This window comes from Sminthopsis crassicaudata, chromosome 5 (genome assembly GCF_048593235.1).
Source record: "Sminthopsis crassicaudata isolate SCR6 chromosome 5, ASM4859323v1, whole genome shotgun sequence".
Lineage (NCBI taxonomy): Eukaryota > Metazoa > Chordata > Mammalia > Dasyuromorphia > Dasyuridae > Sminthopsis > Sminthopsis crassicaudata.
Window position 1 is genome coordinate 108,852,941 of NC_133621.1, and position 27,465 is coordinate 108,880,405.

The window sequence follows — 27,465 nt, forward strand, 5'->3', positions numbered from 1 at the left end:
AAAAGATAGCTTTGAGAGATTTATAATACTCTGTGTGTGTAAATATGTATGTATATATGCTATACTGTGTGTGTCTACTTACATATATAAATGTGTGTGCCTATACACAAACACACATATAAAATACAGAAGATTTCCCCCTCCCCCCAGTGCCATTTTAATCTGGAAAACAAAATCACGTAGAAATGAGTCATTTCCTTCTCACAAATGGGACAGAAATGGACTATAATGGCAGAATAATGCACTCAGAATTCAGTAAGAGTAGTAAGACAAATTCATGAGTGTGTGTGTGTGTATCTCAATTATGCACAGGAATTTCTTTATCCTGCAAAGTTATTTCAACTCTGGAATTCATACTTTTCCCCTCTAAACTGTGGTTAGGACTCTTGGCAGGTTTTACTAGGTAATATTTTTAAATCTCAGGCTACTCATCAATTACATTTACAAGCATTTATTAAGTACTTACTGCTGGGGTTACAAAGACAAAACTGGAAATAGTCCCTACTCAAAGGTAACTATATTCTTTCTACAAGGCATGAAAAGAGGGGGGAGACAATCTATACACATGGAAGTACATATATAGTAATCTGAAGAAGAGAACATTAATAGCTTCCTAAGGACATTAGGAAAAGGCTTCCTGTGTGAAGATCTTTATGAGCTGAGTTTTGAAGAAAGAGGGCAATTCTAACAGGTGAAAATGAAAAGGAAAGTGAGATGGGTATAGCCTTGGGCAAAGTACAGAAGTAGATTAAAAATTGAGTTTGAGGAATGGTGCTTCGGATAGTTTGGTTGGAACTGGGCTGTGTGAAGAATACGAATTGAAATAAAGTTGAAAAATTATAAACCTTGGCAAGCTATGGTTTATCCCAGAAGCAATAGGGAACCCCCAAAGGTTCTCCAACAAAAAGAATGACAAAATCCAACTAAAGTCTTAAGAATTTTGTCACTTGTGTGGAAAGATTAAAGGGAAGAGAGATTGAAATCGGGAAGCCCACTTAGAAGACTGTTTGCTTCAGTAGTCCCAAGCAAGAGATGCTTAAAGACCTGAACTAGGGTGGCTGCCATGTGAATGACAAGAAGGGGGCGGATGTGGGTTATGTAGTAGAGACAGAATCAATAACACTCAGCAACTGACTAATAGTGAGGAGAGGTGACAGGGAAGGGGTTGATTTTGATTTAGAGATTACAAAGCTGAGGAAGTGTAGAGAAAACAGAAAAAGAGAAAGAAAAGTGAAACAGGATTAGGATTCATGGCGGAAAATGATGGCAATAACGACATCTGTTTGGACATGGTAAATTTGAGATTTCCAAGGGATAACCAGTTGGAACTATCCTTACTTTACAATAAAGAAAATGAGAATTAAAAGGATTAAATGATATCTTATAAAACATAAGTGATACATGGCTGAGTAATGACTCAAAAGTCATCTTCTGATCCTATATCCAATGCTCTTTCAATTATACCATATCATTGATTTTCAATCATTAAAGCAAAAGAAAAGAAGTGCTCTCCTTAAAGCAGAATAAGGAAATTCCAGGTTATGTTAAGCAGTAGTAAATAATAAATGCTTTTAGAAAGATAGCAAGTTGACAAGAGGATAGCATATTAGACTTGGAAGTGGAAAGACTTGAATTCAAATCCTGTCTCAGGATCTGTATTACTAAAAGCAAATCACTTACCCTCTCTGTGCCTAATTTTTCTCATTTGAAAAATTAGGGAGTTGAATTCAATAGTCTTTAGAGTCTCTTCCAGATGTATATCTATAATCCAATAATTCCTACCTAGGATTTTGTCTTTAAATTTTACATGGTATGTAAAATGTATGGTATTGCCTGTCGTCGGGGGGAGGGAATAGAGTGAGGGGGGGTAATTTGGAAAAATGAATACAAGGGATAATATTATAAAATATATATATATATATATATATATATATATATATATATATATATATATATATATATATATAAAATTTAAAAATAAATAAATAAATAAATAAAAAAGTCAAAGCAAAAAAAAAAAAAAAATTTTACATGGTATAATTCTTTATTAGAAGCAGCAAGGAATAGTGAATAGTCATCTTTAAAAGTCAGAAAAATTCCACTCCTGCTGCTGACACAAACTTTCTGTGAGATCCTGGGTTAGTCATTTAACCTCTTAGTGGTCAACACAAGTGCATCCAGAGAGGGAGTTTCCACTCTAGGAATTCCCTATTCTAATATAATTATAGGTTTTGACCCTCCTCCCTCAATTCCAATCCTGCCACCCCTGCAAATTGTCCTTTCAAACAAATAATTATAATACCCTTAGATAAAGATAAATAAATTAAATACCCTTAGATATCTATATAAGATATATATATATAGATAGATAGATATATCTATCTATCTATATATATAGATAGATATATCTATCTATCTATATATATATCTATATATCTTATATATATCTATAGATCTATATATATATAGATATATATATAGATATATATATATCTATATATATATAGATCTATAGATATATATAAGATATATAGATATATATATATAGATCTATAGATATATATAAGATATATATATATATATAGATATATCTATCTATCTATATATATATAGATAGATAGATATAGATATATAAGATATAAGATATATATAGATATCTATATAAGGAAATATTCTATATGGTTGGTCCATGCATAGGCAGCTATCCCTCATATATAAAAAGATCTTCATAAATAGCCTTACCAACCAAAACTTACAAAGCATGCCAGATATTTCAAAGCACCTCAGACTCTGGAGACTTCTCTGGAAGCTAAATGGATAATCAACATAGACAATTTTGCCTAAAAGAAGCTTTTCCTCAGTATTCAGTAAGCTTTCTCAGAGTTTGATACTTTTAGATAAGCTTCCTGGGATCATGCTAAACAAATTCCCCATCCCTCACTGGAATCCTTGAGCCCAGGAAATGATTCTCCTATCTCCAATTTTGTTGTCATTCAGCCAAGTTGTAAAGAACTAGATTTCTTAACCTACCCTTATGCTAATCAATCCTTCTAGCACCTTGATTACTTCTGATACCAGATAAAGCACACAAAATACTTTTTGTGTTTGACAGCTAAAATCAGCAATAAGGAGGCAAATATCTTTGAAAATTAGGCCCTGGGTCATTTTTATGCATGTAGGGGGAATGCCAGGTGGAATGTGACAATCAAGATGAGTGTGTTTATATAAAATTTTAATCTGCTTGTGCAGCAATCTTCAAGCTTTTGGCATGTCTGTTATGCATTCTCCTAGCATGGCATTGCTTAGTCTGGGTTCCATTTGGCTTGCTAAAATTTGCTTAACCTCCTAAGCCTCGAGAGCCATAGAATGAGAAAATACAAAATGCCTCATGTTGAATATATAGTAGACATCTCATTTGACAGGAATCCGTAATCACCCCTAACAACCTGGAAAGAGCACAGGAACCATGACATTGAGAATAATTGATTGATAGCTGGAGCCAGTTACTCAGAAAACCCATTCCTTCAAGGATCTGTGTGCATGCAAGGTGCTGGTGGAGGGGTCTTACAACCACAGAATTTTGAAATGGTTTACTTCGTGCCACTTCACTGCCATTTTTTTTAAAAGAATTGCAGAACCTTGTAAATTCACACTTTAGGAGTCTACAAGATAGCAAAATAGGCAATAAAAACTCAGTGAGGGAAAAAAGAATAGCTATTAATTCTGCACAATATTGGAAAGGTTCTGGGGTTAGACTGAAGGCAGAGATGGTAGGATATGTAGTTAAGGATTGTGGAGGATGTGGTCATCAGTCCACTAGAATGGTAGTATACCTCCTAAATGGCCAATAGTCAGCATCTAAACCAATCTTCTCCTTTTATTATATTTATAGCATTATATGAATGTTAATTATTCTTGAAAACAATACGTACACTTAAGTATATTTGAAAAATAAATAATGCATGACATTATACAAGATAAAATACATAGTTATCTTGGGGCAGGCACTAGTAAATGGATATTCAGGAAAGGTCTTGAGCAGAGTTTTGAAGGAAAACAGGAAGGCAAAAGTGAGGGAAATATGTATTTCATGCATAGGGAATAGCTTCAATGAAAGCACAGTAATGGGAGATGAACAGATGGAATGACAAAAAGTACAAAACACAGTTTGGCTGGATAAATGGGCTCATGAACAGGCTGGTAAGCTAGGTTGGAGCTAGACTGAGAAAACTTTTAAAAGCCAAATGGAAGAATTTGAATTTGAACATAGAGATAATAGGATGCCACTAGAGTTTTTTGAACAGAACAATGACATAGCCAGACCATAGCAACTATGTAAAGGATGAAATAGAGAGGGAGAAAGAAGCAGGCAGACCAATTAAGAAGCTACTACCATAATATCAAATGGGGTCACAAAGAGTTGGGTACATCTGAAACCAATGAACAACAGTAGTAGTACAGATGAGATGTATAAGGGCCTTATGGAATCAGGTGGTGGCTGTAGATGGAGAGAAAGGTACAGATAAGAAAGATGTGGTGAAAGTAAAATCAATAATACTTGTCAGTTTAATGGATATACAAAGTGAGAGGGAATGGATGATTCCAAAGTTGTGAACACGTGGCACTGGAAAGATGACCTCTTGGTAGACAAAGCTAGCAAAATATTAGGTTTTAGAGGAAAGATCATGAGCTCAGCTTTGAATTTCAGATGCCTGTAAGATATCTGATAATATCCAAAAAGTAGTTGGTTTTGTGGAAACAGGGAGAGAAAGGATAGAGATAGATGGATTGATTTTCAGAGAGATGATGAATTCAGGAATTAAAGGGGAGCTGAATGAGATTATTGAGAAGAAATATAAAGAAAAAAGGCCCGAAGATAAAGCCTTGTGAGACATTCATAATTGATTAGCATTTGATAATATGGAAAATGGTACTAGGTGGCACAGTGGACAGAGCACTGGGCATAAGATCAGGAAAACTCATCTGACTTCAAATATAGCGTCAGACACTTACTAGTTGTACAACTCTGGGCAAGTTACTTAGCCCTTTTTGCCTCAGTTTCCTCATCTGTCAAACAATTTAGAGAAGAAAATGGCAAACCATTCCATATTTTGCTAAGAAAATGCCAAAATGGGGCCATGAAAAATCAGACATCACTGAAGTGACTGCACAACAACAGGACAATGATTTAGTAAAGGAAATTGAGAAAGTGTTTTTAGGCAGGAAAAAAATCAAGAGAACAGTATCACAAAACCCATTGAGAAAGAAAAGGGTTATTTTAATAGAGTGGAATGCTTTACAAAAAGCAAGGATAATGATTAAGAAAAAGTCATTTGGCTGCTAAATGATCAGAGATAATTGTAACTGGACAGAGACGTTTCAGTTGAATGATGAGATCAGAATTCAGATTGCTATATGTGGATAAATGAGAAGAAACTGAGGCAAAAAATACTGACACATTTTTCTACAAGTTTTGCTGTGAAAAGAAAGAGACATATAAAATGATATTTTGTAGGGACTTCAGGATTAAGATTTCTTAATGTTCATGGGTATCCAATTGCATTTGGAACTCTTCATTTACTCGGCTTTTCCTATGTGGATTGTTTTAAGTCAAACTCTTTTACTATCATGAATTTCATCAGATCATGGATCTTACTCTGCAGTTTTTGTTGTTTTGATATAATCAGTACAATGTCAATCTAAAATAGGAGAACCTAAAATATCTTGTCTTCTATTGTAGAGGTACCAAACACAGGGCCTTCAGGTTTTCAATTGTTGCCAGAACCAGATTAAAATGTAATCATAAATATTTAATAATATAGATAAAAATACAACAGAAGCCCACAAGGATTCTCATATATGGTTTAGTGGTCCTCTTTTCTATTTGAGTTTGACACAATTGATCTTTAGGGAATTCCTCTTTCACGTTGCATTTCTAATGGATCTGATAGTGGTAAATAGTTCTGAAGATAATATGCCTCCTTGTTTTAGGATTTGTTTGATATAAATAATCAGAGGACATGTTTTCTCTGTTACTACGTCTTAGGTGTCAATTAAACTCTTGAGGGTCTTACTGAGTTCTTCAAGAAATTCCTTAACATCTTCATTCTTCACAAAGATCATAATGTATAACCTGCAATTATTGTCATGGTTATCTTCTTGTAGATGCTTATCATAAACTGCAGTATAAAAGATGTCTAAATGTCTTATGAAATGCTCAATGTTGTCTTTGGACATATAATAAAATTAATTCTGTCAACTCCTTTATTTGCTTTGTCAGAAAGAATTTCCTATTCATTTATCAATTTAGTTGTAACTTTTTTTCATCTTTTGGGAGAACAGAGGGAGAAGAAGAAGAATGACACAATTCAGCATCTCTATTAATATGTCAACACTGGTCATTGGATAAGCATTTTACAATAGGATGCCAAAAGCTAAATTAAAATTTATAGACTGCCTAAAAAAAATCTGGATGATTCTTAGCCGTCTCTTCTTCCTTATCATCAGTGCAGAAGTAGAAAGGGGTTATTTTGCAAAAGAATGGGGAGCATTTTGGAGTTTTCTGTTTCCTAACTCCATGGTCAAAATATATTGCCAAGTAGTCAGTCTCCTGGAAATGAGTGTATCCTTATTTAACTATGCTAGATAGACACAAGCCATATTTTGATCCTCTTGAAGACCTACATGAAAAAAGCAAAAATCCCTACACACACATACACACACACACACCCTAGCTAAAATCTGATGTACCTAGAGGACATCCTGGGTGGCAGCAGAAGCCAGAGTGGTGTTAATAAGAGATGCTTGTAATATTTTACCCAATTTCTGTGAATGCAATTTATAATTTTGTATCATGCAGAATTATACATATAAAACAAAGCAAAATCTGATTCCAGATCCTTAGTTTTTAAAAAGGTAAAATGAAATTTTAAAAAATTAAGCAAAGAAAATGTTTTTGTTCTGTGTCTCCTTTTAGGCCTATCTGAAGTTACACTATCTTGACAGAGGTCCTGTTCTCTAGTCCTCCTTCTCTTCCTCCCTTCTTAATAGATTTGCATGGAATACACACACAGATCTGAATCTGATTTCACTTTGCTTCACTTTGTGCAGATTACTCCATTTCTTAAATGCTTCATATTTATCCTGTTTATGACATCAAATTTTTCTCTAGTGGTATAACTAATAAAAATTAACTTAGACATCAAGGAGACCAAGAGAGCTCAGAAAGTGCTTTAGAGAGATGCTTGTCAAAAGCAATAAATATAATTCATTTGTAAAATTCTATGAAGTAGGGTGGACCAGTATAAGCAGTATCATTTTTTATGGCAGCAAAAAACATGGTGGAAAGTAAAAGCTACTTTGTGGTAGCTAGGTGGCACAGTGTATATAATTCCAGGCCTGAAGGCAGGAAGACCAGAGTTCAAGTCCAGTCTTAGAAATACACTACTAAAAATGATTGAACAACAACATTCCACTCTAAAGACAGCCTGGCAAAATCTCCAACCAACATACCATCCCGAAAGTATGTAAATATGAAAATGGAGGACAAGGAGACCAGAAGAAAAATGGACAATGTAAGGTAAAAACCATCTTAACATACTGATTTTTTTTTCATTAAGGACAGTGGAACCATCATACTTGGACCCTATCATCATAGTCCATATGTTCAGCTGTCACTTTGACAAAGTTTGAATGATTTATCTGCAGGTCTGCTAACATAAATTGGCTCTTCTTAAAATCACCAATACTGTATTAACTTCTACTAACTTCTACTACATTTGGAGTAATTAAGGTTCATTATAAAGATGGAGAAGCTGAGATGAAGAAAAGTGGTCTATCCAAGATCAGGTACCAAGCAAATTGCAAGTCAAATTGATAAAGGTTGTAAAAAGATTAGGGGTTCATCTACTTTTTTAATGATGCTTAATTGATTCTAGTCAGTTGTGATAATGATGCTCTCATCTATCACTCAGCTTTTCACAACTGCTCGTTCTTCCATCTTTCAAAGATGGTTCTATTTGTGTAATGCCAGTCTGTCAGGCTAGTAATAATCAAAAAACTGATCTCTATTTAAACTATGGCACCAGACAGTCAAAAACCATGGAACAGTACTCAATCTGATTACTTTCATCAGATTTTTAAGTTTTTTTCATAATGATCTTAGCTTTTATCTCACTAGTCTACCTTTTATCTGATCGCCAGTTCCTTGTTACTTATTTCTTGCTTTCCCTTCCTACTCTCACCCACTTGCTAAAACTGTTGTCCACATCTTGCTAATATATTCAATCACAACTCCCTCTACTTCATAAGTACTTTCTAGCTGTACTTGACACCATTCTTTTATCTCCAATGTCCACAGAAATTCTCACAGAAAGAAAAATGGAGAATGTTTTATCCCTTTAGATTCTGAGTGGTATAGTAGAAAAGGGATACAATTTTAGAATCAGAAGACTGATTTGATTATAAGTTTTCCTACTTTAGATGGTTTAAAATTTTTATGGTTTTGCGAATTAAATTCTTACCCATTCCTATTCAGTCCAATGCCTGATGGCCCTTCTACTGCTATGCCTTTCCTAAATGCAGACCGCTAATCTTTCTTTGGCCCCCCAATAATGGGCCAGGTGTGCAGTCAGTGTGGTTCCTGAGAGGGAATAGGCTGCTATGCCAGCAACTGCTTGTCTGTATTATCTGGGCATCATGTCTTGTACCACACAGTTTGTTTGACTGTATTCTTGGTCTAATTTGTGAAGAAGATTTGCACCCTGGCTCTAAGTGCTCTTTACTCTGGCCCTGGTGCCTGTATTTGCCTGGCTCTGCTGAGTCGACTAACTCTGTTCCCTGAGTGCACCCATATATGAGTTATTGCGTTATATTACATGATAGCTGTTTGCACCCTTCCTTAATCTGTCTTGTAGTTTGGTTCCACTTACTGCTCTGGGTTCTGGTCTTCCAACTTGGTCTGGGCCTTTTTTGAGTTTTTAATCCCATCTCTCCCCTCTTTAGTGAGCTTAAAGCTCACTAAAGTAATATAGTAATTATTATATATAATTATATATACATATATATAGTAATTATTATAGTAAAGTAATATAGTAATTATTCTTTTTAATTCTTTCAGTATATTGCTTCGAGGCACGATGATGACAAATATTTGTTTAACATTTTTGAGGACAGAGAAAATTAAAATCAAAGGTAGAAGGTGATCTACCTGGTTGTTGTTCAGTTGTTTCCAACTCTCTGTGACCTCATGGATTCTATCTATAGGGTTTCTTGGCAAAGATAATGGAATGGGTTGCCATTTCCTTCTCCAGCTGTCCTCATTTTATATGTGAGGGACTGAGGCAAAGAGCAGTTAAATGACTTGCTCAGAGTCACAAGGCTACTGAGTGTCTGAGGCCAGATTTGAATTCAGGATGATGAGTCTTCCTGACTCCAGCCCTGCACCACCTAACTGCCTGACATACTCGGTAATATAGTTTAAGAATCAATGTTAAAAGCCAAGTGTCTTGTTTCTGGCCTCCTGCTCTGTGCATCGTACTATATGCATGAGCTCTTAAAAAAGAATTGCAAAATCATTCTTTTCCTTTTGTCTTTTTCCAGTAATTCAGATCTTCCCACTTCAAGTCGTCCACAAATCACTTCTAGCCGGGGAATTGGCCTTGGCTGAACAATCAACTCTAATAGCATTAGAGGAACAAAGACATAACACAGATTTGTCAAATCACGGCAAATGGGGACCAGTAGAAGAGAAACCATGTATTCTGCCCTCTCCCCCCTTTCCAGAACAACCTGCTTGACAGACAGAAGATTGCTTAACTATGGTCTAGCACTAAAGCTTCTCAAGCATAAACAAAACTTGACTGAGCCGCTGAATGGGCAGAGTCAAATATCTAATTTAAAAATTTTAAGGTGAGAGGAACAGATAGGATGAGGTGGTTGGAAAGGAAGCAAATGGGGGAGGATGGGAAAGAAAGAGGACAAGGAAACAAAAACCCTGAGTTCAACATACATGCGATCTTCCTGGGGTGGAAAAGGTCTAAGGTTAGGAATAAGAATGCTACAAGAGTGACACTGGGGAAGCTGTCTGTGGTACAGCGGCTCAGGGAGGCCAAGTTCACACCCACCTGGGCCCCTACCGGATTAGTGAATCTTCCAAATCACTTGAATTTCTGGGTCTATGATTCCATTGCTAATCATTTGTTCACTTAAATATCTCAAATAGACAATTTGTCTATCTTCTGGCTTATCTTGCTTAGAGGTTAACAATACCAGCTCTGGGAAGAGTCTCCATGTTTTATCAGTTGGTTTACTGACAAACATCTTGAAAGTTTTCTACCAATGAACTCACAAATAAATACATGTGGTTCCTTCATTCTAAGTATTTGTTTTTCATTAGAAAAGCAATTATTCTATTTTTAATCTGTTTTTTCATCGGAGCCTCAGGACAGACCACAGATAATTGGTTCAAGGGACTATGGGTTGACTGAGAAACTCTTATCAAGGTTAAAGGGGGCAAAAGTGACATGATATTCAGTGGCTTTTACTGAGAGAAAATTCACTATCATACCTGTCCTTTGCTCTAATCTGAAGAAGGATTTTCTTTTTTATGTTTTTAGTTTGAAAACTAAAATCCTATGATCAAGAGATGAGCTGTTGGTAATACAGGAAACGCATGTGCTTAATATGTAGGCTAAATACACAGACCACAGAAAAACAAAGGTGTTTTAACATAAACAAGATAGAGTGAGACAGTTGTGAAAATTGAGTAAGGCTTCATCCACCCCAGAGTTGGTGTAGGCCCGAACCAACACCCATTAGGACATACCTACCTCCCCTTCCTGCTATTCTTCCATGACATCATTCACTTCCTACCTCAGCCTAAACCAAATATGGGCAGGTATACTTTTATTGGCCAAAGCCCAATTTCCTGGGTAGTTCCCGTGTTTAGAATGTAAGACCTTCAGCCAATGGGGGTCAGCGGTGGGAGGGGTTTTTGCATTAGGGACTATTTGGTCTGCTGACCTTCAGTTTGTTCCTAGAGATATCTCCACTGTTTTTATTATATGGTGGTCACTCACCTCTCTGTCTGAGCCACATAGACACTCTGGAAATATTGAAATCAATCATTATGTGAAAAATCTTGAAAAACAACTATAACTACCCGCCTTGCTCCCTGAAGCTAATATTTCTAGAAGTAAGAGAAAGGAAACAAGATGACTAATGGAAGCAGTTATTATAAATTAAGATTACCTTCATACAGTCAACATAGCCAAGTATCCACATAAATCCTAACCTATTGCCGATGTGGCCTGTGATAGGTCCTTAGTTTTAAAATCAGTCAGTGCAATGTGCTGCTTTCAATATTAGAAATTCCCTTTAATTTTTGTTAAGCCAATAATGAATCTGCGACAAAAAAATTAGCATGTAAAAAACACCAAGTCACTGAACTTTTAACAGTATGATCCCCCAAAAAACTTTTACTAGATTAGTGTTTATGCAATGTTTAAGTCAAATTTTATTGCCAATCTTATATTAACAACAGCCATACAACTGTGGTATAATAATAATACTACAGTCCTAAATGAATCACTTTGAATATTAATAGATATGTTTTAGTTGATCCCCAGTTAAGTACTAGTCTTTTATGTTTAATTTTGAGATTTAGGTTTCTTTCTCATTCAGGTCTGATTGGCAGTGTACCTACATCCATCTCTAACCTTCATTTAATGAAGCAAAAAAAAAAAAAAAAAAAAAAGTTTCAGTAAAGCTATCTCTTCCCTTGTTCTAATTTAATATATTTATATTTTCTTGTGCATTTCTTTTTTATAACTACATTAATAAAAATCACATTAGATGTTTTGATGTGGTGAAATAAATGCCTCCATTCCAAGCATTTTGTTGTAGCTAGCAAGCAAAGTCCAAATTTCTTCCATCAGATCTATTTTCTACTTCTTCCTTCAAGTATATCTATAGACTTTCTTGCTCTTGGTCTTCTTTGGATCTCTTTAAACAACTGTTCTTTTCTTTATATGACCATTTAGCCTCTCTAAATTTTTCCCCTGACACCCTTCTGATTGAATTTATGCTGTTAAAGCAAGATATCTTGATCTAAAGTCATTGTAGATTTTTGTAAAATTCTGCTATTTTTTCTTTAATATTGAAAAAGATCTTAGAAATGATATCACCCAATTCCTTCATTTTTCAAATGAGGAAATCAAAACTCAGGTTGCTGACAGGACTTTTCTAAGCCAGCATGGAAGACACTTTTCCTATTTGCCCCCCCCCCCCCAAATCTTCACGATTGATCTTTTATTTCTCTCCTACTTTTGGGTATTTTGCTCCTTTTTCAGCTTAAAAGGTGGCTAATTTGTCTTGTGAGAATTCAAATTTTTCCCTGATCTTCTATTATTTCTTTGTTAAAATTTTAAATATCATGCCAAAGGAAACTTTAGAAATGATAATTATGAGGTTTGATGCTTTTTTTTTTCATCTGAAAGAGAATATTTTAGTTGCCTTTTTAAATTATGCTAATTTAATTGTTTCATAAACCAGTAAAAATAAATCTCAACATAATTTCTATCATCCAAACAGCCCAAATACCAATCAAAGAATTTTAAAGAAAATCTCTGAATGTTGCCAGGTCTTATTATTTTTATTACTATTGTTATTATTTTGTAATTTCTTCTGATTTCTCTTTGCAATTATCTTTATATATTCTCCAAAACAAGTTGATATGTTTAGTTTTAGGCCTTCCTCATATTTGTCTCTCAATAACCACCTTTTTTTCCTTCCCATTTCTACTACAATGATTTTCCATTTTTATTGCCTTTGAGTTAGAAAAATAAATGGCTCTTGGGCATTCTATCACATTGTTTCTCCTAGATATATTCTAATAATGTCTTCAAACATTCACCAGAGCTCTTGCCTAGAATAGCAAGCATGACATATAAGAATAGTAGTTCAGATTTCTATAGCATTTTATGGTTTCCAATGTGCTTTCCTAATATGTCAAAAGACCAATAATAACAAAAGGCAAAAGCTGTAGTATGAGAGGCCAAATGATAAAGCTCTGTAAGCTACAGAAAATGTTGAATTTAGAGTACCAGTGACGGAGCTTAGGATGATACCAACTGATGGAGCATTAACTTTAATTCCCAAGCACATTCAATTCCTTGTCAATTATTATGCTGGTCGATTACTATTATTCTAATCGATTACTATTATTCTAGTATATTGTGTAACCTTTTTAATCCCTTAACAGACTTAAATTCTTATCATTCATCTGATTGTAAGGCAGTAAAATGTGCTCTGATTGAGAGTACATATATGTTCTTTAGATCTCATAGCCAGAATAATATAGTTCCACCAGTCATATCCTTCTGCTTAAGGAATTGCTTGCTCTAACAAAAAAAGAAAAAAATACATACATCTATAAATAGAACAAACATAATTCTCTCTCTAATCAAATGTACTTCATATTTTCTTAAACATGCTTCTATGCTTATATAACAATCAAAAAACTGATTTCTAATCTTTTCTTATTTCTAGGGTATAAACATTCATACCGAAAAGTTGACCATCAGCTCTTGTTCCTGGAGCTGGTTCCAGCATATCCCTGTCTTTGGGTCATTTTTTTACTTTTATTAGGAAGAAAAGAAACCTGGCTAGGATCTAGAAAAGCAATGCAAAAGAAAACAAGGTTTTCCAAGTAAAGTAAGAATTATATAATACTTTTCTTTTTATACCAATAAAGGATAGGGTTGGCTACTGGACCCATGATTTCACAGATATTGGGAGCTCCTGAGTGAGGAAAGATCTACCAGTAAAGGGGAGCACTTTCTCTGGAATATAATTTTAGGGAGTTCTGGAGAACCAAGGTATCAAATTCCCAGCCAGCTTTGCACTGAAGCTCACAACACTCGTTGAGTGTGGGCCCTCACCGGATTAAAATGTAATTGGTAAATATTTAACAAAATAAATGAAAATACTATAAAACATAAATGATAATTACATTTTAGTATTAAGCTACCTGCAGCCTGCAGGGATCCTAATGTGTAGATGGATGGTCTTGATTTCTATTTGAGTTTGACCCCCTTACCTAAATAACCCATCTAGGCTCATCAGCCAGTCTCTGTCAGACATCCAAGGTCAGATTCAGACCCAGGCCTTTGTGGTTCTGAGGCCACGTCTCTATCCACAGAGCCATACAGTCTCTCTCATCACTAAAATCATTGCTGAAATTTTTCCTTCAATTCAAAAGTTAGTCTAAGAATCGTCTACTTTTAAAGCTAAAACAAGAAGAATAAAGGGCTTCATCTTAGGAATGAAGGCACTCTAACCTTTATGCAATGTAAAGAGTACCATTTTCCATATTCATACAAGTGCCAAGAAGCTGTAAGAGTTGTAAAAATTAATTACAGGAAGTGAAGTCTGCTTTCCCACTACTCTTGGTCAGGCCAAGTCCCAGGGCCCTCTAATGTGCTTAATCAAAGGTCCTTGTCAAGCCCATCACACTAGAATATTAATGAAAAGTCTTCTAGTACTTACCTGACTTTCAGATTTTAATCACGATGGAATATGTGACAGGTTAAGATGACAAAAACCATCCCACACAAAACAGAACAGACCTGCAGGTCACTCCCTCCCCTCACCATTTTCTTAAAATAAACATTAGAGACTTATTAGAACCTAAAGTAAGATTGGGAAGAAGTGTGACTCAATTAGTTAAAGTATAATCCAGAAAAGCCTGGTCTTGAATTTTAATCTGTCTCTCCCCCGACCTTAAAGCGCTGTGGAGTTCTTTTTGAAATAAGACTAGAAACCTTAACTTTCATCTCTAAAGGAACTGAATACAAAATCTCAAAATTAGAAAGCTGAGATGTCATCAGGCAGCACGGCACAGGACACCCTGTCCCAGAGACTCGGGCTGGGTGTCCACTGACAAGTCACTTAATCTCTATCTCTGTTAACTCACTTGGGGGCTAGGCTAGACAATATTTATGGTCCCTCCCAAAGAACTTAAATCTATGACTTGAGGATCCTAACTTAAACAAAAATTCTCTCTGTTATAAATCCAACAAATGAGCATCCAGTGTTTGTTAGAAAAACTCCAATGAGAGGGCAAACTACTTCCCAAAGCAGCCCATTTCAGTAGAAAAGTCACTGAAAAGCCTTTGTTAAATACAAAATGCAACATAATATTATGTAAAAATGGCATGTGGAAAAATGGGAAGAAGAAACACAACACTAGAAAACAATGTGTGTCACATACACATAAAAAATTATATCAGAAATTGTTTTCTTAATCATCACAACTATAGCTATTGTAATATATGTACATTTAAAGAGACAGGATGAAGCTAAACACAGGAACAATCAAGGTCAAATCAATGTCTGGTCTTATCTAAAAAAAAAACCTGGTAATATAAAAAGCTGTGAATGCAGAAGGTCTATTGTCCAGATCAATATCCATCTGAATGGACACTCCATAGAGTTTGTCCAATTACTATTACTTAAATTTGGAACAGACAGTACAGATAGGTGATTAGGGCCTAGAAGTGAACACAAATTGCAAATCTCTTCTATTTCTCAAGCTTTCAATGAAAAGAAAGGCCCATCTTGTTAATACTAACATTCAACTAGGCTTGCTATGAGGTATGGGACATAAAGAACTATAGAGGAGCATTGTTATATAGAGGAGCACTGTTGCAGTGAGGTATGGGACATAAAGAACTATAGAGGAGCATTCTTCGAGGACAGCAACTAGATGATGGATGAGTGAGCTGAAACATACAACTAAGAAGAAACTCCAAAAAAGAATTAAGAATCAAAGATGTCATCAGGACTTGTATGATGGGAAGGGGACATGGCTTGGTAAGGGGGCAAGAAAAAGGCATGGCTTGAGGTACGCTCCCCTGTAATGTCGGGGAAAACAAGGAAAACCTCTAGCACTTTTGATGGACTTACCCCTATGAGGAATTTTGGAAGTCATACAGGCAGGCCTGGATGGTTGAGATTTATAGTAGTAGTGTTAGCTCAAATAGCAATAGAACCTGCATGCTATACACTGACTTAAAAAATTACAGGTAAACATTTTGTTTTTTATTACCTTTTTTTACTCTGTTAAACATTTTCCAATTATATTTTAATCTGGCTGGGACACTGAGGAGTGTTGGGGGCTCATGTGGTCTGCAGCAGCCTTCATGAGTTTGACACTTCTGATTTACATTATTTGAAGAAAATTTCAAATGGAGATCACAGATCTGAATATTTTTGAGGATAGAAAACCATGAAAGAGTCAAACCCTACAGTTTGGTGACTACCTTTAAGGTTAGTAAAAATTTTTTCCCATGTAGGTATATTTGTAAGTTATTAAAGACATTAAGCTTTACTCTTAGTAGAGTTACTCTCTCTTCTATAAATAACTCCACAAATGAAGTGGAATGTAGAGAACTATGGAGAGTTTGGAAGATTTATATCTGCAAAATTAGATTCAATGTATGAAAATCTTTCAAATACACTTTAAAAAATAGTTTTGTTTTAATCTTAGAATACAGACAGCTGACAGCCACCATAATCAAGTCAATCTGATCATATGAAAGGAAAAAAAAAAAAGGAATGAGGATTTCATGGCAAATTACAAAAAAAGTTATATTAGGACTTCCAGCCAAGATGGCGGCGTGGAGGCAGACAGCTGCTTGAGCTCCTCGTTTTCTCTCAGAACTTACTTCATGACAAGCCTCAGACTTAATGCTTGACCCAGAAAGAAATCCACAAATAATCACCAAGAGAAGACATCTTTGAAAGTCGCCAGAAAAGGTCTGTGTTTGCTCGGGGGAGGGTCAATCTGACTGGGCGCAGACTGAGGGCAGGCAAGCCAGAGAGAGACAGGCAGCTCACACAGCTCAGACTGGAGGGGGAGGGGTACAATCTCTGCCGTTTCTGTGAAAAGACTTTTTCCCCAGTGTGGATGCTCCGTCTTGGCAGCACGCCAGGAGCAGCGGAGAGGGTGTAAACACCGGAGGTGAAGATTGGAACCCCAGAAAGCCAGCGTCTCTCAGAGCCCGGCCACCCCCAACCCCCATCTGGACTGACTCGGTGCGTTCTGGGAGCCTCAGAGCGCAGACTCAGTACAGTCATTGCTGCTCTGTTAGTGGCTCTCTGCTGCCCTACCCCCAGTCTGTAGAGGAAGCCCATTAATACCATCCAGCCCAATCCCCCGCAAAACAGACCAATTGTTTCTCTTGTCAGTTTGTTTTCTTCGATTCCTGCTCTGACAAAATGAGCAAAAAATTCAAAAGGGCTCTAACCATTGACAGCTTCTGTGTGGAGAGAGAGCAGACTTCAAACACTGAGGAGACTAAAAACAGACTGTCCCCAGAGGAATCCCCTAAGGGGGATAAGATCTCCTCCAGACGTTCTGGAAACAGAGGGTAAAATAGACATTGAAAAAATTTATCGATCACCTACTGAAAGGGACCCTAAAATCAAAATGCCAAGAAATATAGTGGCCAAGTTCAAGAACCATCAGACAAAGGAAAAGATATTGGAAGCTGCTAGAAAAAAGCAATTCAGATATGGAGGATCCACAATAAGGATAACCCAGGATCTAGCAGCATAAAAGAACGAAGGGCCTGGAACATGATATTCCGAAAGGCTAAGGAACTTGGTATGCAGCAAGAATAACTTACCCAACAAGAATGAGCATCGTTTTCCAGGGAAGAAGATGGACATTTAACGAAATAAATGAATTCCATCTATTTTTGATGAAAAAACCAGACCTACATAAAAGGTTTGATCTTCAAATACAGAACTCAAGAGATTTCTAAAAAGGTAAAAAGAACTCTTGAGAATTATACTTCTGTTATAAAAATATGTAAAGAACATATGTATAATATGTCCTGGAAACTAGAGGTGGAAAGGAAATTATATCATAAAAAAGTGTAAAGTGGTGGTACTACATCTCATGAAGAGGCAAAGGTGTAACCTATTATATCTGAGAGAAAGAAAGGAGGGAGATGAACATAGTGTGTATCAATAGACATATTCGATTTATGGTGAAACTTCTTCCACTTCATTGAAAAGTGAAAGGGAAGGAGTAAGCTAAGGGGAAGGGAATACAGAAATTTCGAGGAAAAGGGGTAAAATAAGGGGAGGATTTTTAAGGTGGGGGAGGGATCCTAAAAAGGGAGGGCTGTGAAAAGCAAGTGGTGTTCACCAGTTTAATACTGGGTAGGGGGATAAGAGGGAAGGAAAGGGGAAAAGCATAAGCAGGGGTTAATAGGATGGCAAGCAATATAGAATTAGTCCTTCTAACCATAAATGTGAATGGGGCAAACTGCCTCATAAAGAGGAAGCAGTTAGCAGACTGGATTAAAAGTCAGAATCCTACTATATGTTGTTTACAGGAAACACACCTGAAACAGGGTGAGACATTCAAACTAAAAGTAAAAGGGTGGAGCATAATCTACTATGCTTCAGGCAAAACCAAAAAAGCTGGGGTAGCCATCCTCATCTCAGATCAAGCAAAAACAAAAACTGATCTAATTAAAAGAGATAAGGAAGGGCATTATATCCTGCTAAAGGGCAGCATCAATAATGAAGCAGTATCAATATTAAACATATATGCACCAAGTGATGCAGCATCTAAATTCTTAAAAGAGAAATTAAGAGAGCTGCAAGAGGAAATAGATAGCAAAACTATAATAGTGGGAGATCTCAACCTTGCACTCTCAGAATTAGATAAATCAAACCACAAAATAAATAAGAAAGAAGTCAAAGAGGTAAATAGAATACTAGAAAAGTTTGATATGATAGATCTTTGGCGAAAGCTAAATGGAGACAGAAAGGAATATACTTTCTTCTCAGCAGTTCATGGAACCTATACAAAAATTGATCATATACTAGGGCATAAAAACCTCAAAATCAAATGCAGTAAGGCAGAAATAGTAAATGCATCCTTTTCAGACCACAATGCAATCAAAATTACATTTAATAAAAAGCCAGGGGAAAATAGACCAAAAAATAATTGGAAACTAAATAATCTTATACTAAAGAATGACTGGGTAAAACAGCAAATCATAGACATAATTAATAACTTCACCCAAGAAAATGACAATAATGAGACATCATACCAAAATGTGTGGAATACAGCCAAAGCAGTAATAAGGGGAAGTTTTATATCTCTACAGGCCTACTTGCATAAAATAGAGAAAGAGAGGGCCAACGAATTGGGCTTACAACTAAAATTGCTAGAAAAGGAACAAATTAAAAACCCCCAGACAAACACAAAACTTGAAATTCAAAAAATTAAAGGTGAAATTAATAAAATTGAAAGTAAAAAAACTATTGAATTAATTAATAAAACTAAGAGTTGGTTCTATGAAAAAACCAACAAAATAGACAAACCCTTAGTAAGCCTGATTAAAAAAAGGAAAGAGAAAAAGCAAATTGTTAGTCTTGAAAATGAAAAGGGTGAACTCACCCTTGAAGAGGAATGAAGAGGAAATTAGAACAATAGTAAGGAGCTACTTTGCTCTACTTTATGCTGATAAATTCGATAACTTAAATGAAATGGAAGAATACCTTCAAAAATATAGCTTGCCCAGATTAACAGAGGAAGAAGTAAGTAGTCTAAATAGTCCCATCTCAGAAAAAGAAATAGACCAAGCTATTAACCAACTTCCTAAGAAAAAGTCCCCAGGACCAGATGGATTTACATGTGAATTCTACCAAACATTTAAAGAACAACTAACTCCAATGCTATGTAAACTATTTGAAAAGATAGGGATTGAAGGAGTCCTACCAAATTCCTTCTATGACACAGACATGGTACTGATACCTAAACCAGGTAGATCGAAAACTGAGAAAGAAAACTATAGACCAATTTCCTTAATGAATATTGATGCTAAAATCTTAAATAAGATATTAGCAAATAGACTTCAGAAAATCATCCCCAGGATAATACACTATGACCAAGTGGGATTTATACCAGGAATGCAGGGCTGGTTTAATATTAGGAAAACTATTAGTATAATTGACCATATTAATAATCAAATTAATAAAAACCATATGATCATCTCATAGGATGCAGAAAAAGCATTTGATAAAATCCAACATCCATTTCTACTAAAAACGCTTGAGAGTATAGGAATAAATGGACTATTCCTTAAAATAATAAGGAGCATATATTTAAAACCTTCAGTAAACATCATATGTAATGGCGATAAACTAGACCCTTTCCCTATAAGATCAGGAGTGAAACAAGGTTGCCCACTATCACCATTACTTTTCAATATAGTACTAGAAACTCTAGCCTCTGCAATAAGAGCCGAGAAAGAGATTCAAGGAATTAGAGTAGGAAATGAGGAAATCAACTTATCACTTTTCGCAGATGACATGATGGTATACTTAGAGAACCCCAAAGACTCTGCTAAAAAGTTATTAGAAATAATTCAGAATTTTAGCAAAGTGGCAGGATACAAAATAAATCCACATAAATCCTCAGCATTTTTATACATTAACAACACAATCCAACAGCAAGAGATACAAAGAGAAATTCCATTCAAAATAACGGTCGATAGTATAAAATATTTGGGAATATATCTACCAAAGGAGAGTCAGGAATTATATGAGCAAAATTACAAAACACTTGCCACAAAAATAAAGTCAGATTTAAATAATTGGAAAGACATTCAGTGCTCTTGGATAGGCCGAGCGAATATAATTAAGATGACAATACTCCCTAAACTAATCTATTTATTTAGTGCTATACCAATCAGACTTCCAAGAAACTATTTAAATAACCTAGAAAAAATAACAACAGAATTCATATGGAACAACAAAAGGTCGAGAATTTCAAGGGAAGTAATGAAAAAAAAATTAAGTGAAGGTGGTCTAGCTGTACCTGATCTAGAACTGTATTATAAAGCAACAGTCACCAAAACCATTTGGTATTGGCTAAGAAATAGACTAGTTGATCAGTGGAATAGATTAGGTTCACAGGGCAAGATAGTGAATAAAAATAGCAATCTAGTGTTTGACAAACCCAAAGATCCCAAATTTTGGGATAAGAATTCATTATTTGACAAAAACTGCTGGGAAAACTGGAAACTAGTATGGCAGAAACTAGGCATGGACCCACATTTAACACCACATACTAAGATTAGATCAAAATGAGTCCAAGATTTAGGCATAAAGAACGAAATCATAAATAAATTGGAGGAACATGGGGTGGTTTACCTCTCAGACTTGTGGAGGAGGAAGGAGTTTGTGTCCAAGGGAGAACCAGAGACCATTATTGATCACAACATAGAAAAGTTTGATTACACCAAATTAAAAAGTTTCTGCACAAACAAAACTAACGCAAACAAGATTAGAAGGGAAGTAACAAATTGGGAAAACATTTTTACAGTTAAAGGTTCTGATAAAGGCCTCATCTCCAAAATATACAGAGAATTGACTTTAATTTATAAGAAATCAAGCCATTCTCCAATTGATAAATGGTCAAAGGATATGAACAGACAATTTTCAGATGATGAAATTAAAACTACTTCCACTCATATGAAAGAGTGTTCCAAATCACTGTTGATCAGAGAAATGCAAATGAAGACAACTCTGAGATACCACTACACACCTGTCAGATTGGCTAAGATGACAGGAACAAATAACGATGAATGTTGGAGGGGCTGTGGGAAAACTGGGACACTGATGCATTGTTGGTGGAGTTGTGAAAGAATCCAACCGTTCTGGAGAGCAATCTGGAATTATGCCCCAAAAGTTATCAAAATGTGCATACCCTTTGACTCAGCCATACTACTACTGGGCTTATATCCTAAGGAAATACTAAAGAAGGGAAAGGGACCTGTATGTGCCAAAATATTTGTGGCAGCCCTTTTCATAGTGGCTAGAAGCTGGAAGATGAATGGATGTCCATCAATTGGAGAATGGTTGGGTAAATTATGGTATATGAAGGTTATGAAATATTATTGCTCTGTAAGAAATGACCAGCAGGAGGAATACAGAGAGGCTTGGAGAGACTTACATCAACTGATGCTGAGTGAAACGAGCAGAACCAGAAGATTATTATACACTTCAACAATGATACTGTACGAGGATGTATGCTGATGGAAGTGGATTTCTTCAACAAAGAGAAGAGCTAATCCAATTCCAATTGCTTAATGATGGACAGAATCAGTTACATCCAGAAAAGGAACACTGGGAAATGAGTGTAAACTGTTATTTTTACCTTCTGAATCCAATTCTTCCTGTGCAACAAGAAATTCGGTTCTACACACATATATTGTATGTAGAATATACTGTAATATATTTAACATGTATAAGACTGCCTGCCATCTGTGGGAGGGGGTTGGGGGAGGAAGGGAAAAAATCTGAATAGAAGTAAGTGCAAGGGATAATGTTGTAAAAAATTACCCATGCATATGTACTGCCAAAAAAAAAAAAAGATATAATTAAAAAATAAAATAAAAATTAAATTAAAAAAAAAGTTATATTAGGATGCTAAGAAAACTAAAAAATAATCTATATAAATTCAGTTTACTTTGTAAGCAGTAAACATATATTAAAATATGATACCCCAGACTATCAGAATAATTTTTTGTCTTATAAAAATCATAACAAAATGTCAGCAATTATTTATTTTATTAAGTTCACCTAATATTTGACTTTATGAGTTTATGTGAATGGACAAAAGACAATAACTGAATCCGACATTTGTAAGTGTAAGGTAACTTTATACTATTTTTATAAAAACATTCTTTTTTGGGGGGTGGGGGTAGGGGGAAGAATAATATCCTAATACCTAAAAATCCCAATCTACATGCTTAATGAAGATTAAAAGATATGACTGATTAACATCTGGCATTCAAGCCATACCTCCCCACCATGTTCAGTTAAGTGATAGTTCCTAAAAGAGTAATTGTGATAGTACATATAATTTTTCATTTTTGTAGTTTACCATTTTATTTTTATTATTATTATTTTTTTTTTCTGAGGCTGGGGTTAAGTAACTTGCCCAGGATCACACAGCTAAGAAGTGTAAGTGTCTGAGACCACATTTGAACTCTGGTCCTCCTGAATTCAGGGCTGGTGCTCTATTTATAACAGAAAGGACAGATTTGTGCTTTAATTTTAGCAATTTGGTACAAATACCATCCATTCTGTTGAACCCAAGTTAAATTGACTTTTAATGTTGTCTTCATTTATACACTTGTAATTATGGCATGTACTGTTCATTTGGTTCTGCTTTTCTCAGTCTGTACTGGTTTCATACAACTCTCCTCATGTTTATTTGCTTTCTTCATAATATCATTATTATGACACATACATTCATGTACCACAATTTATTAATTAGTAGTTCTCGGTTGGGAATGTAACTTGTTTCAGGCTTTTTATTATTAAAAACAATGTTGCTAAAGCAAATATTTTTGTGCCTGAATTTTTTCTTGCTGTCATTAACTTTATACAAGTATAAAATCTAATACTGGGGATTTCTGTGTTGAAAAGGAATGAACCATTTAGAGTGTGTGTATATGTGTATATATATATATCTTTTTGCATAATTCAGTTCCTTTCTGGAATAGTTAAACCAATTCATAGTTCATTCATAGCTCATAGTGTCAGTGAGACTGTTTTTCCATAGCTTTTCCAACACTGAATTTTTCAATTTTTTATATTTGTCAATATGATGGGATTGATGTGACACCTGAGAATTGTTTTAATTTTAATTTCTCTGAGTTTCAGGCACTTTGAACAAATTTTCAGATGGCTGGATGTAGTCTGCATTTCTTCTTTTGAAAACTGTTCATCGCCTGAGTTCACATATATGGGGGAATAGTTTTGAATATTATAGATTTGTGTTAATTTCTTACAGATTTTGAATGTCAGGCATTAATCAGCTATATCTTTTAATCTTCATTAATGATGTCTGTATAAAAGTTTTGAAATTTTCTCTCTAATTTAAATTTTCTTGTTTCCAGTCTTTTAGAATGTTTTCTGTGCCATAGTCAGTTATGAGTTTTTTCTTATTCAGAGTTTCGAGAGAGAAAACTTTCTATTCTTTTCTAACTTTTAAACATGGTGAATTTTTTTACTCATCATTTTAACTATTTGAGTTTTATTTTGCAATGAAATGTATGAAATGTTAGTCTAAACCCATTAAACATCAAATTGTTTTTCAGTGTTCTCAGTAGTTTCTGTCAAATAAAAAAATCTCTTTCCCAGTAGTCAAGCTATAAATTACTAATTTTTCCTATATTGTCTTGCTTATTATCTGTTAGGTTTTTGTCATTTGGCAGATCTGTATGTAAGTCCTTCCTGTCTCTTACCTTCTTCCCCTTCCACTCTCCCAATCCTTAAGAAAAATTGAGAAAAGTCTATGATTCTACTGATTGATTTTCTTTTTTTAAGAAAGCAGTATGCTCAGTTTTGCAAATATACAGACATACCTTGGAAATACTTTAGGTTCAGTTCCACACTATAGTAAAAAGTGAATATTGCAATAAAATATGTCATCAATCTTTTGTTTTTTTAGTGCATATAAAAGTTTAGTGCAAATAAAATGATATATTATACTTTAATTTACTAAGTGTGCAAAAATATTATGTCTAAAAAACCACTATCCACACCTTAATTTAAAAATACTTTATTTTTAAAATAGTTAGCATTTTGAGAAGTGGTAATTATTATCTGAGCCTTTAGGGAGTTGTAATCTTTTTGCTGATGGAGGATCTTCCCTCAGTGCTGATGGCTACTGACTGATTAAGGTGGTGATTGATGATATTTGAGGTGGGTGCAGCAATTTCTTAAAATAAGATAACAAAGAAGTTTGCTGTATCAACTTTTCCTTTCACTAAAATACTTAGAGGCCACTATAGGGCTATCAATTGGTCTAATTTCAAAACTGTTGTGCCTCAAGGAATGAGGAAGACCAACGAGAAAGAAAGATGGGGGAAATGGCTGATTCATGGAGCAGTCCAACACAAAATTTATAATTAAGTTTGTGGTTTTATATGGGTGTAGTTCATGGCACCCCAAAACAATTAGTGGCAATATCAAAGATTACTGATCACAAATCACCATATCTGATATAATAATATTAAAAGGGTTCGAAATATTGTGAGAATTACCAGAATATGATACAGAAACATAATATGAGCATATATAGTTGGAGAAATGGGACCGATCTTGCTCAATTCAATGCAGAGTTGCCACCAACATTCACTTTGTAAAAAACGCAGCATTTACAAAGTACAATAAGGCAAGGGGCATAATATAATTTTTGAATAAAGGCCAATTTCATTTGCTTTTTGGGGTATCAAGGAAAGAGTAGATTTATGGTCAAAGGATTTAGGTTCCATTCCCCCTTCCTACATATATGACACTGAGCAAGTCACTTAATCTCTTTGAGTTTCAATTTCTTCAAGTTTAAAATGATAAGGTTGGACTATATGGCCCATAAGACTCCCTCCAAAATTAAATTTATGACCTTTGTGGAATAACTGTATTCCAGACTCCTCCTTCATTTCTCCTCAAAGGAATAATGCTTGAATGATTGAAAGCTATACTTTTTGATATGTGAATTGCTTCCTTTCTGCTTAGAAGTTTCTCTCTTGGGGGCAGCTAGGTGGCGCAGTGGATAGAGCACTAGACTTGAAGTCATGAGGACTGGAGTTCAAATCTGGTCTCAGACACTTAACACTTCCTAACTGTGTGACCTTTGGCCAGTCACTTAACCCTAGCCTCAGGGGGCAAAAAAGATATTGAGGTTGTGTAAGTTGTTGTCTATATTTCCAAGAAAATTTATATTGGAGTTTCTCTGACTACTCCTATAGATTCTATTGATCAGTATTTCCCTCACCAGTTTCTAATACTTTTAGACAATTTTCTTATATGATTTTCTGGAATATTGTATTTGTCTCTTTATTTCATCATCCTTTTTTAAAAAGTCCAGTCCTTTTTAGCTTGTCTTATAAAATTCTACCTTCAAGGCATTTTCTTTGTCCTGTAGAGTTCTCAAGCATTATTTCTTATACTGCAATGTGATGAGTTCTGTCCTTGTTTTTTTTGTTGTTGTTGTTCTATGTCTGCCATTCTCTTAGAAAATTCAATACTTTATAAAGATAGTCTATTCTTGTTCAAAGCAGTTGAGTTTCATCTTTGTTCACATTATTAAGAGATTTTATTTTCATCTAGATAGATATCAGATCTTTTAATTTTTGTTTCTGCTGCAGTATTAATTTTTCCTAAAAAAATTTTCCTTCTACATATTTCTTCTTAATATCTTATACTTCATTGTGCTTGTTTTTTGTATTTGAAAGTCTTTTTTTTACTTATTGCCCTAGTTTTTTTTTTTTTTTTTTGCCAATTTTTCTATAAGAATTTCTTTCCTTTCAACTAACTTGTTGTTCTTTTACTTTATTTGGTGCATTTGTTGTTTGAGGGTGTTGAAGAGGAGTTAGCATAGACAAGACTACTCATTCAACCATCCTTCTTGAAGTCCTGGACGCTGATTTTAACACAAAAAAACATTTTACAGATATAGTTAACATTTAATTTGATACAGATGAAAAATGACACAGGTGGGAATGTTGTAATGTGGCAAGATGGCCACATAAAAATGAATAAGTTCTTCAGAAAAGCATCAGAGACTCTATTTAATTTCAAAATTCTACTTGTATAACCAAATAATTCCACATAGACAATAAAAAATTCTAGAATTTGAGTTGAAACAAAAACTTCATTATGTTTCATGAATTTTCTAGGAACAAAAATTCTTTACCTTATGAAATCTTCTTCCTCTTCTCTCTTAGGTCTCAGCTGTTTGGGTTGAGCCATATTAGTCCAGTTTGGCAAAGATTTTAAAAGTCTGCTGATGTCATCATCTTTTGCCCAAGATGCACTGATTACTAGTTTTTCCTCTGATTGGGCAATACTCCTAAGCATAAGGGGAAAAAAACATATATTTAAATCAAATTTGTAATATTCAAAAAAGCATTCCTTATATTCCTTATTTCCTCTTTGATAGAAATTATTGTCTTCTTCTTTCTCAGGAAAAAAAAATCCATTGTATGAGTGTGGAGGTAATGAAGCATAATGGATAAGGAATTATAATACGTAGACTGGCTTCAACTTACACAGAGTTACTAAACTAACGGGCCACTTTGGGCATCAACTTCTAGAAAGCAGATAATACTCTTTCTAAGTTTTATTGACTTCTTTAAAGAAAGATATTAAATAGTGACCATGATAATCCATAATATAAGTTTATTGTTAAGTTATTAAGCATGGATACCAGAGAAGGTAACTTTATAAACATACATCAGCTATACCACTTTTAAGAAAACATTTGGGACTAACATGAAAGTTCATTTCTTGGCTTCTCAATTGACTCTACCAGTGTTACATAAGTATATTTTGTCATCTGTGTATTACAAGTCATCATTAATT

The 27,465-nt window shown here is 34.8% G+C and overlaps 1 protein-coding gene across 1 annotated transcript in view; it reads right to left on the reverse strand.

Annotated features, from left to right (window-relative positions):
* EXOC4 (exocyst complex component 4) overlaps positions 1-27,465 on the reverse strand; it is a 911,913-nt gene that overhangs the window by 134,034 nt on the left and 750,414 nt on the right. Inside the window, 1 exon segment of the mRNA XM_074267888.1 lies at positions 26,798-26,953. Coding sequence (XP_074123989.1) covers positions 26,798-26,953 — 156 coding nt within the window.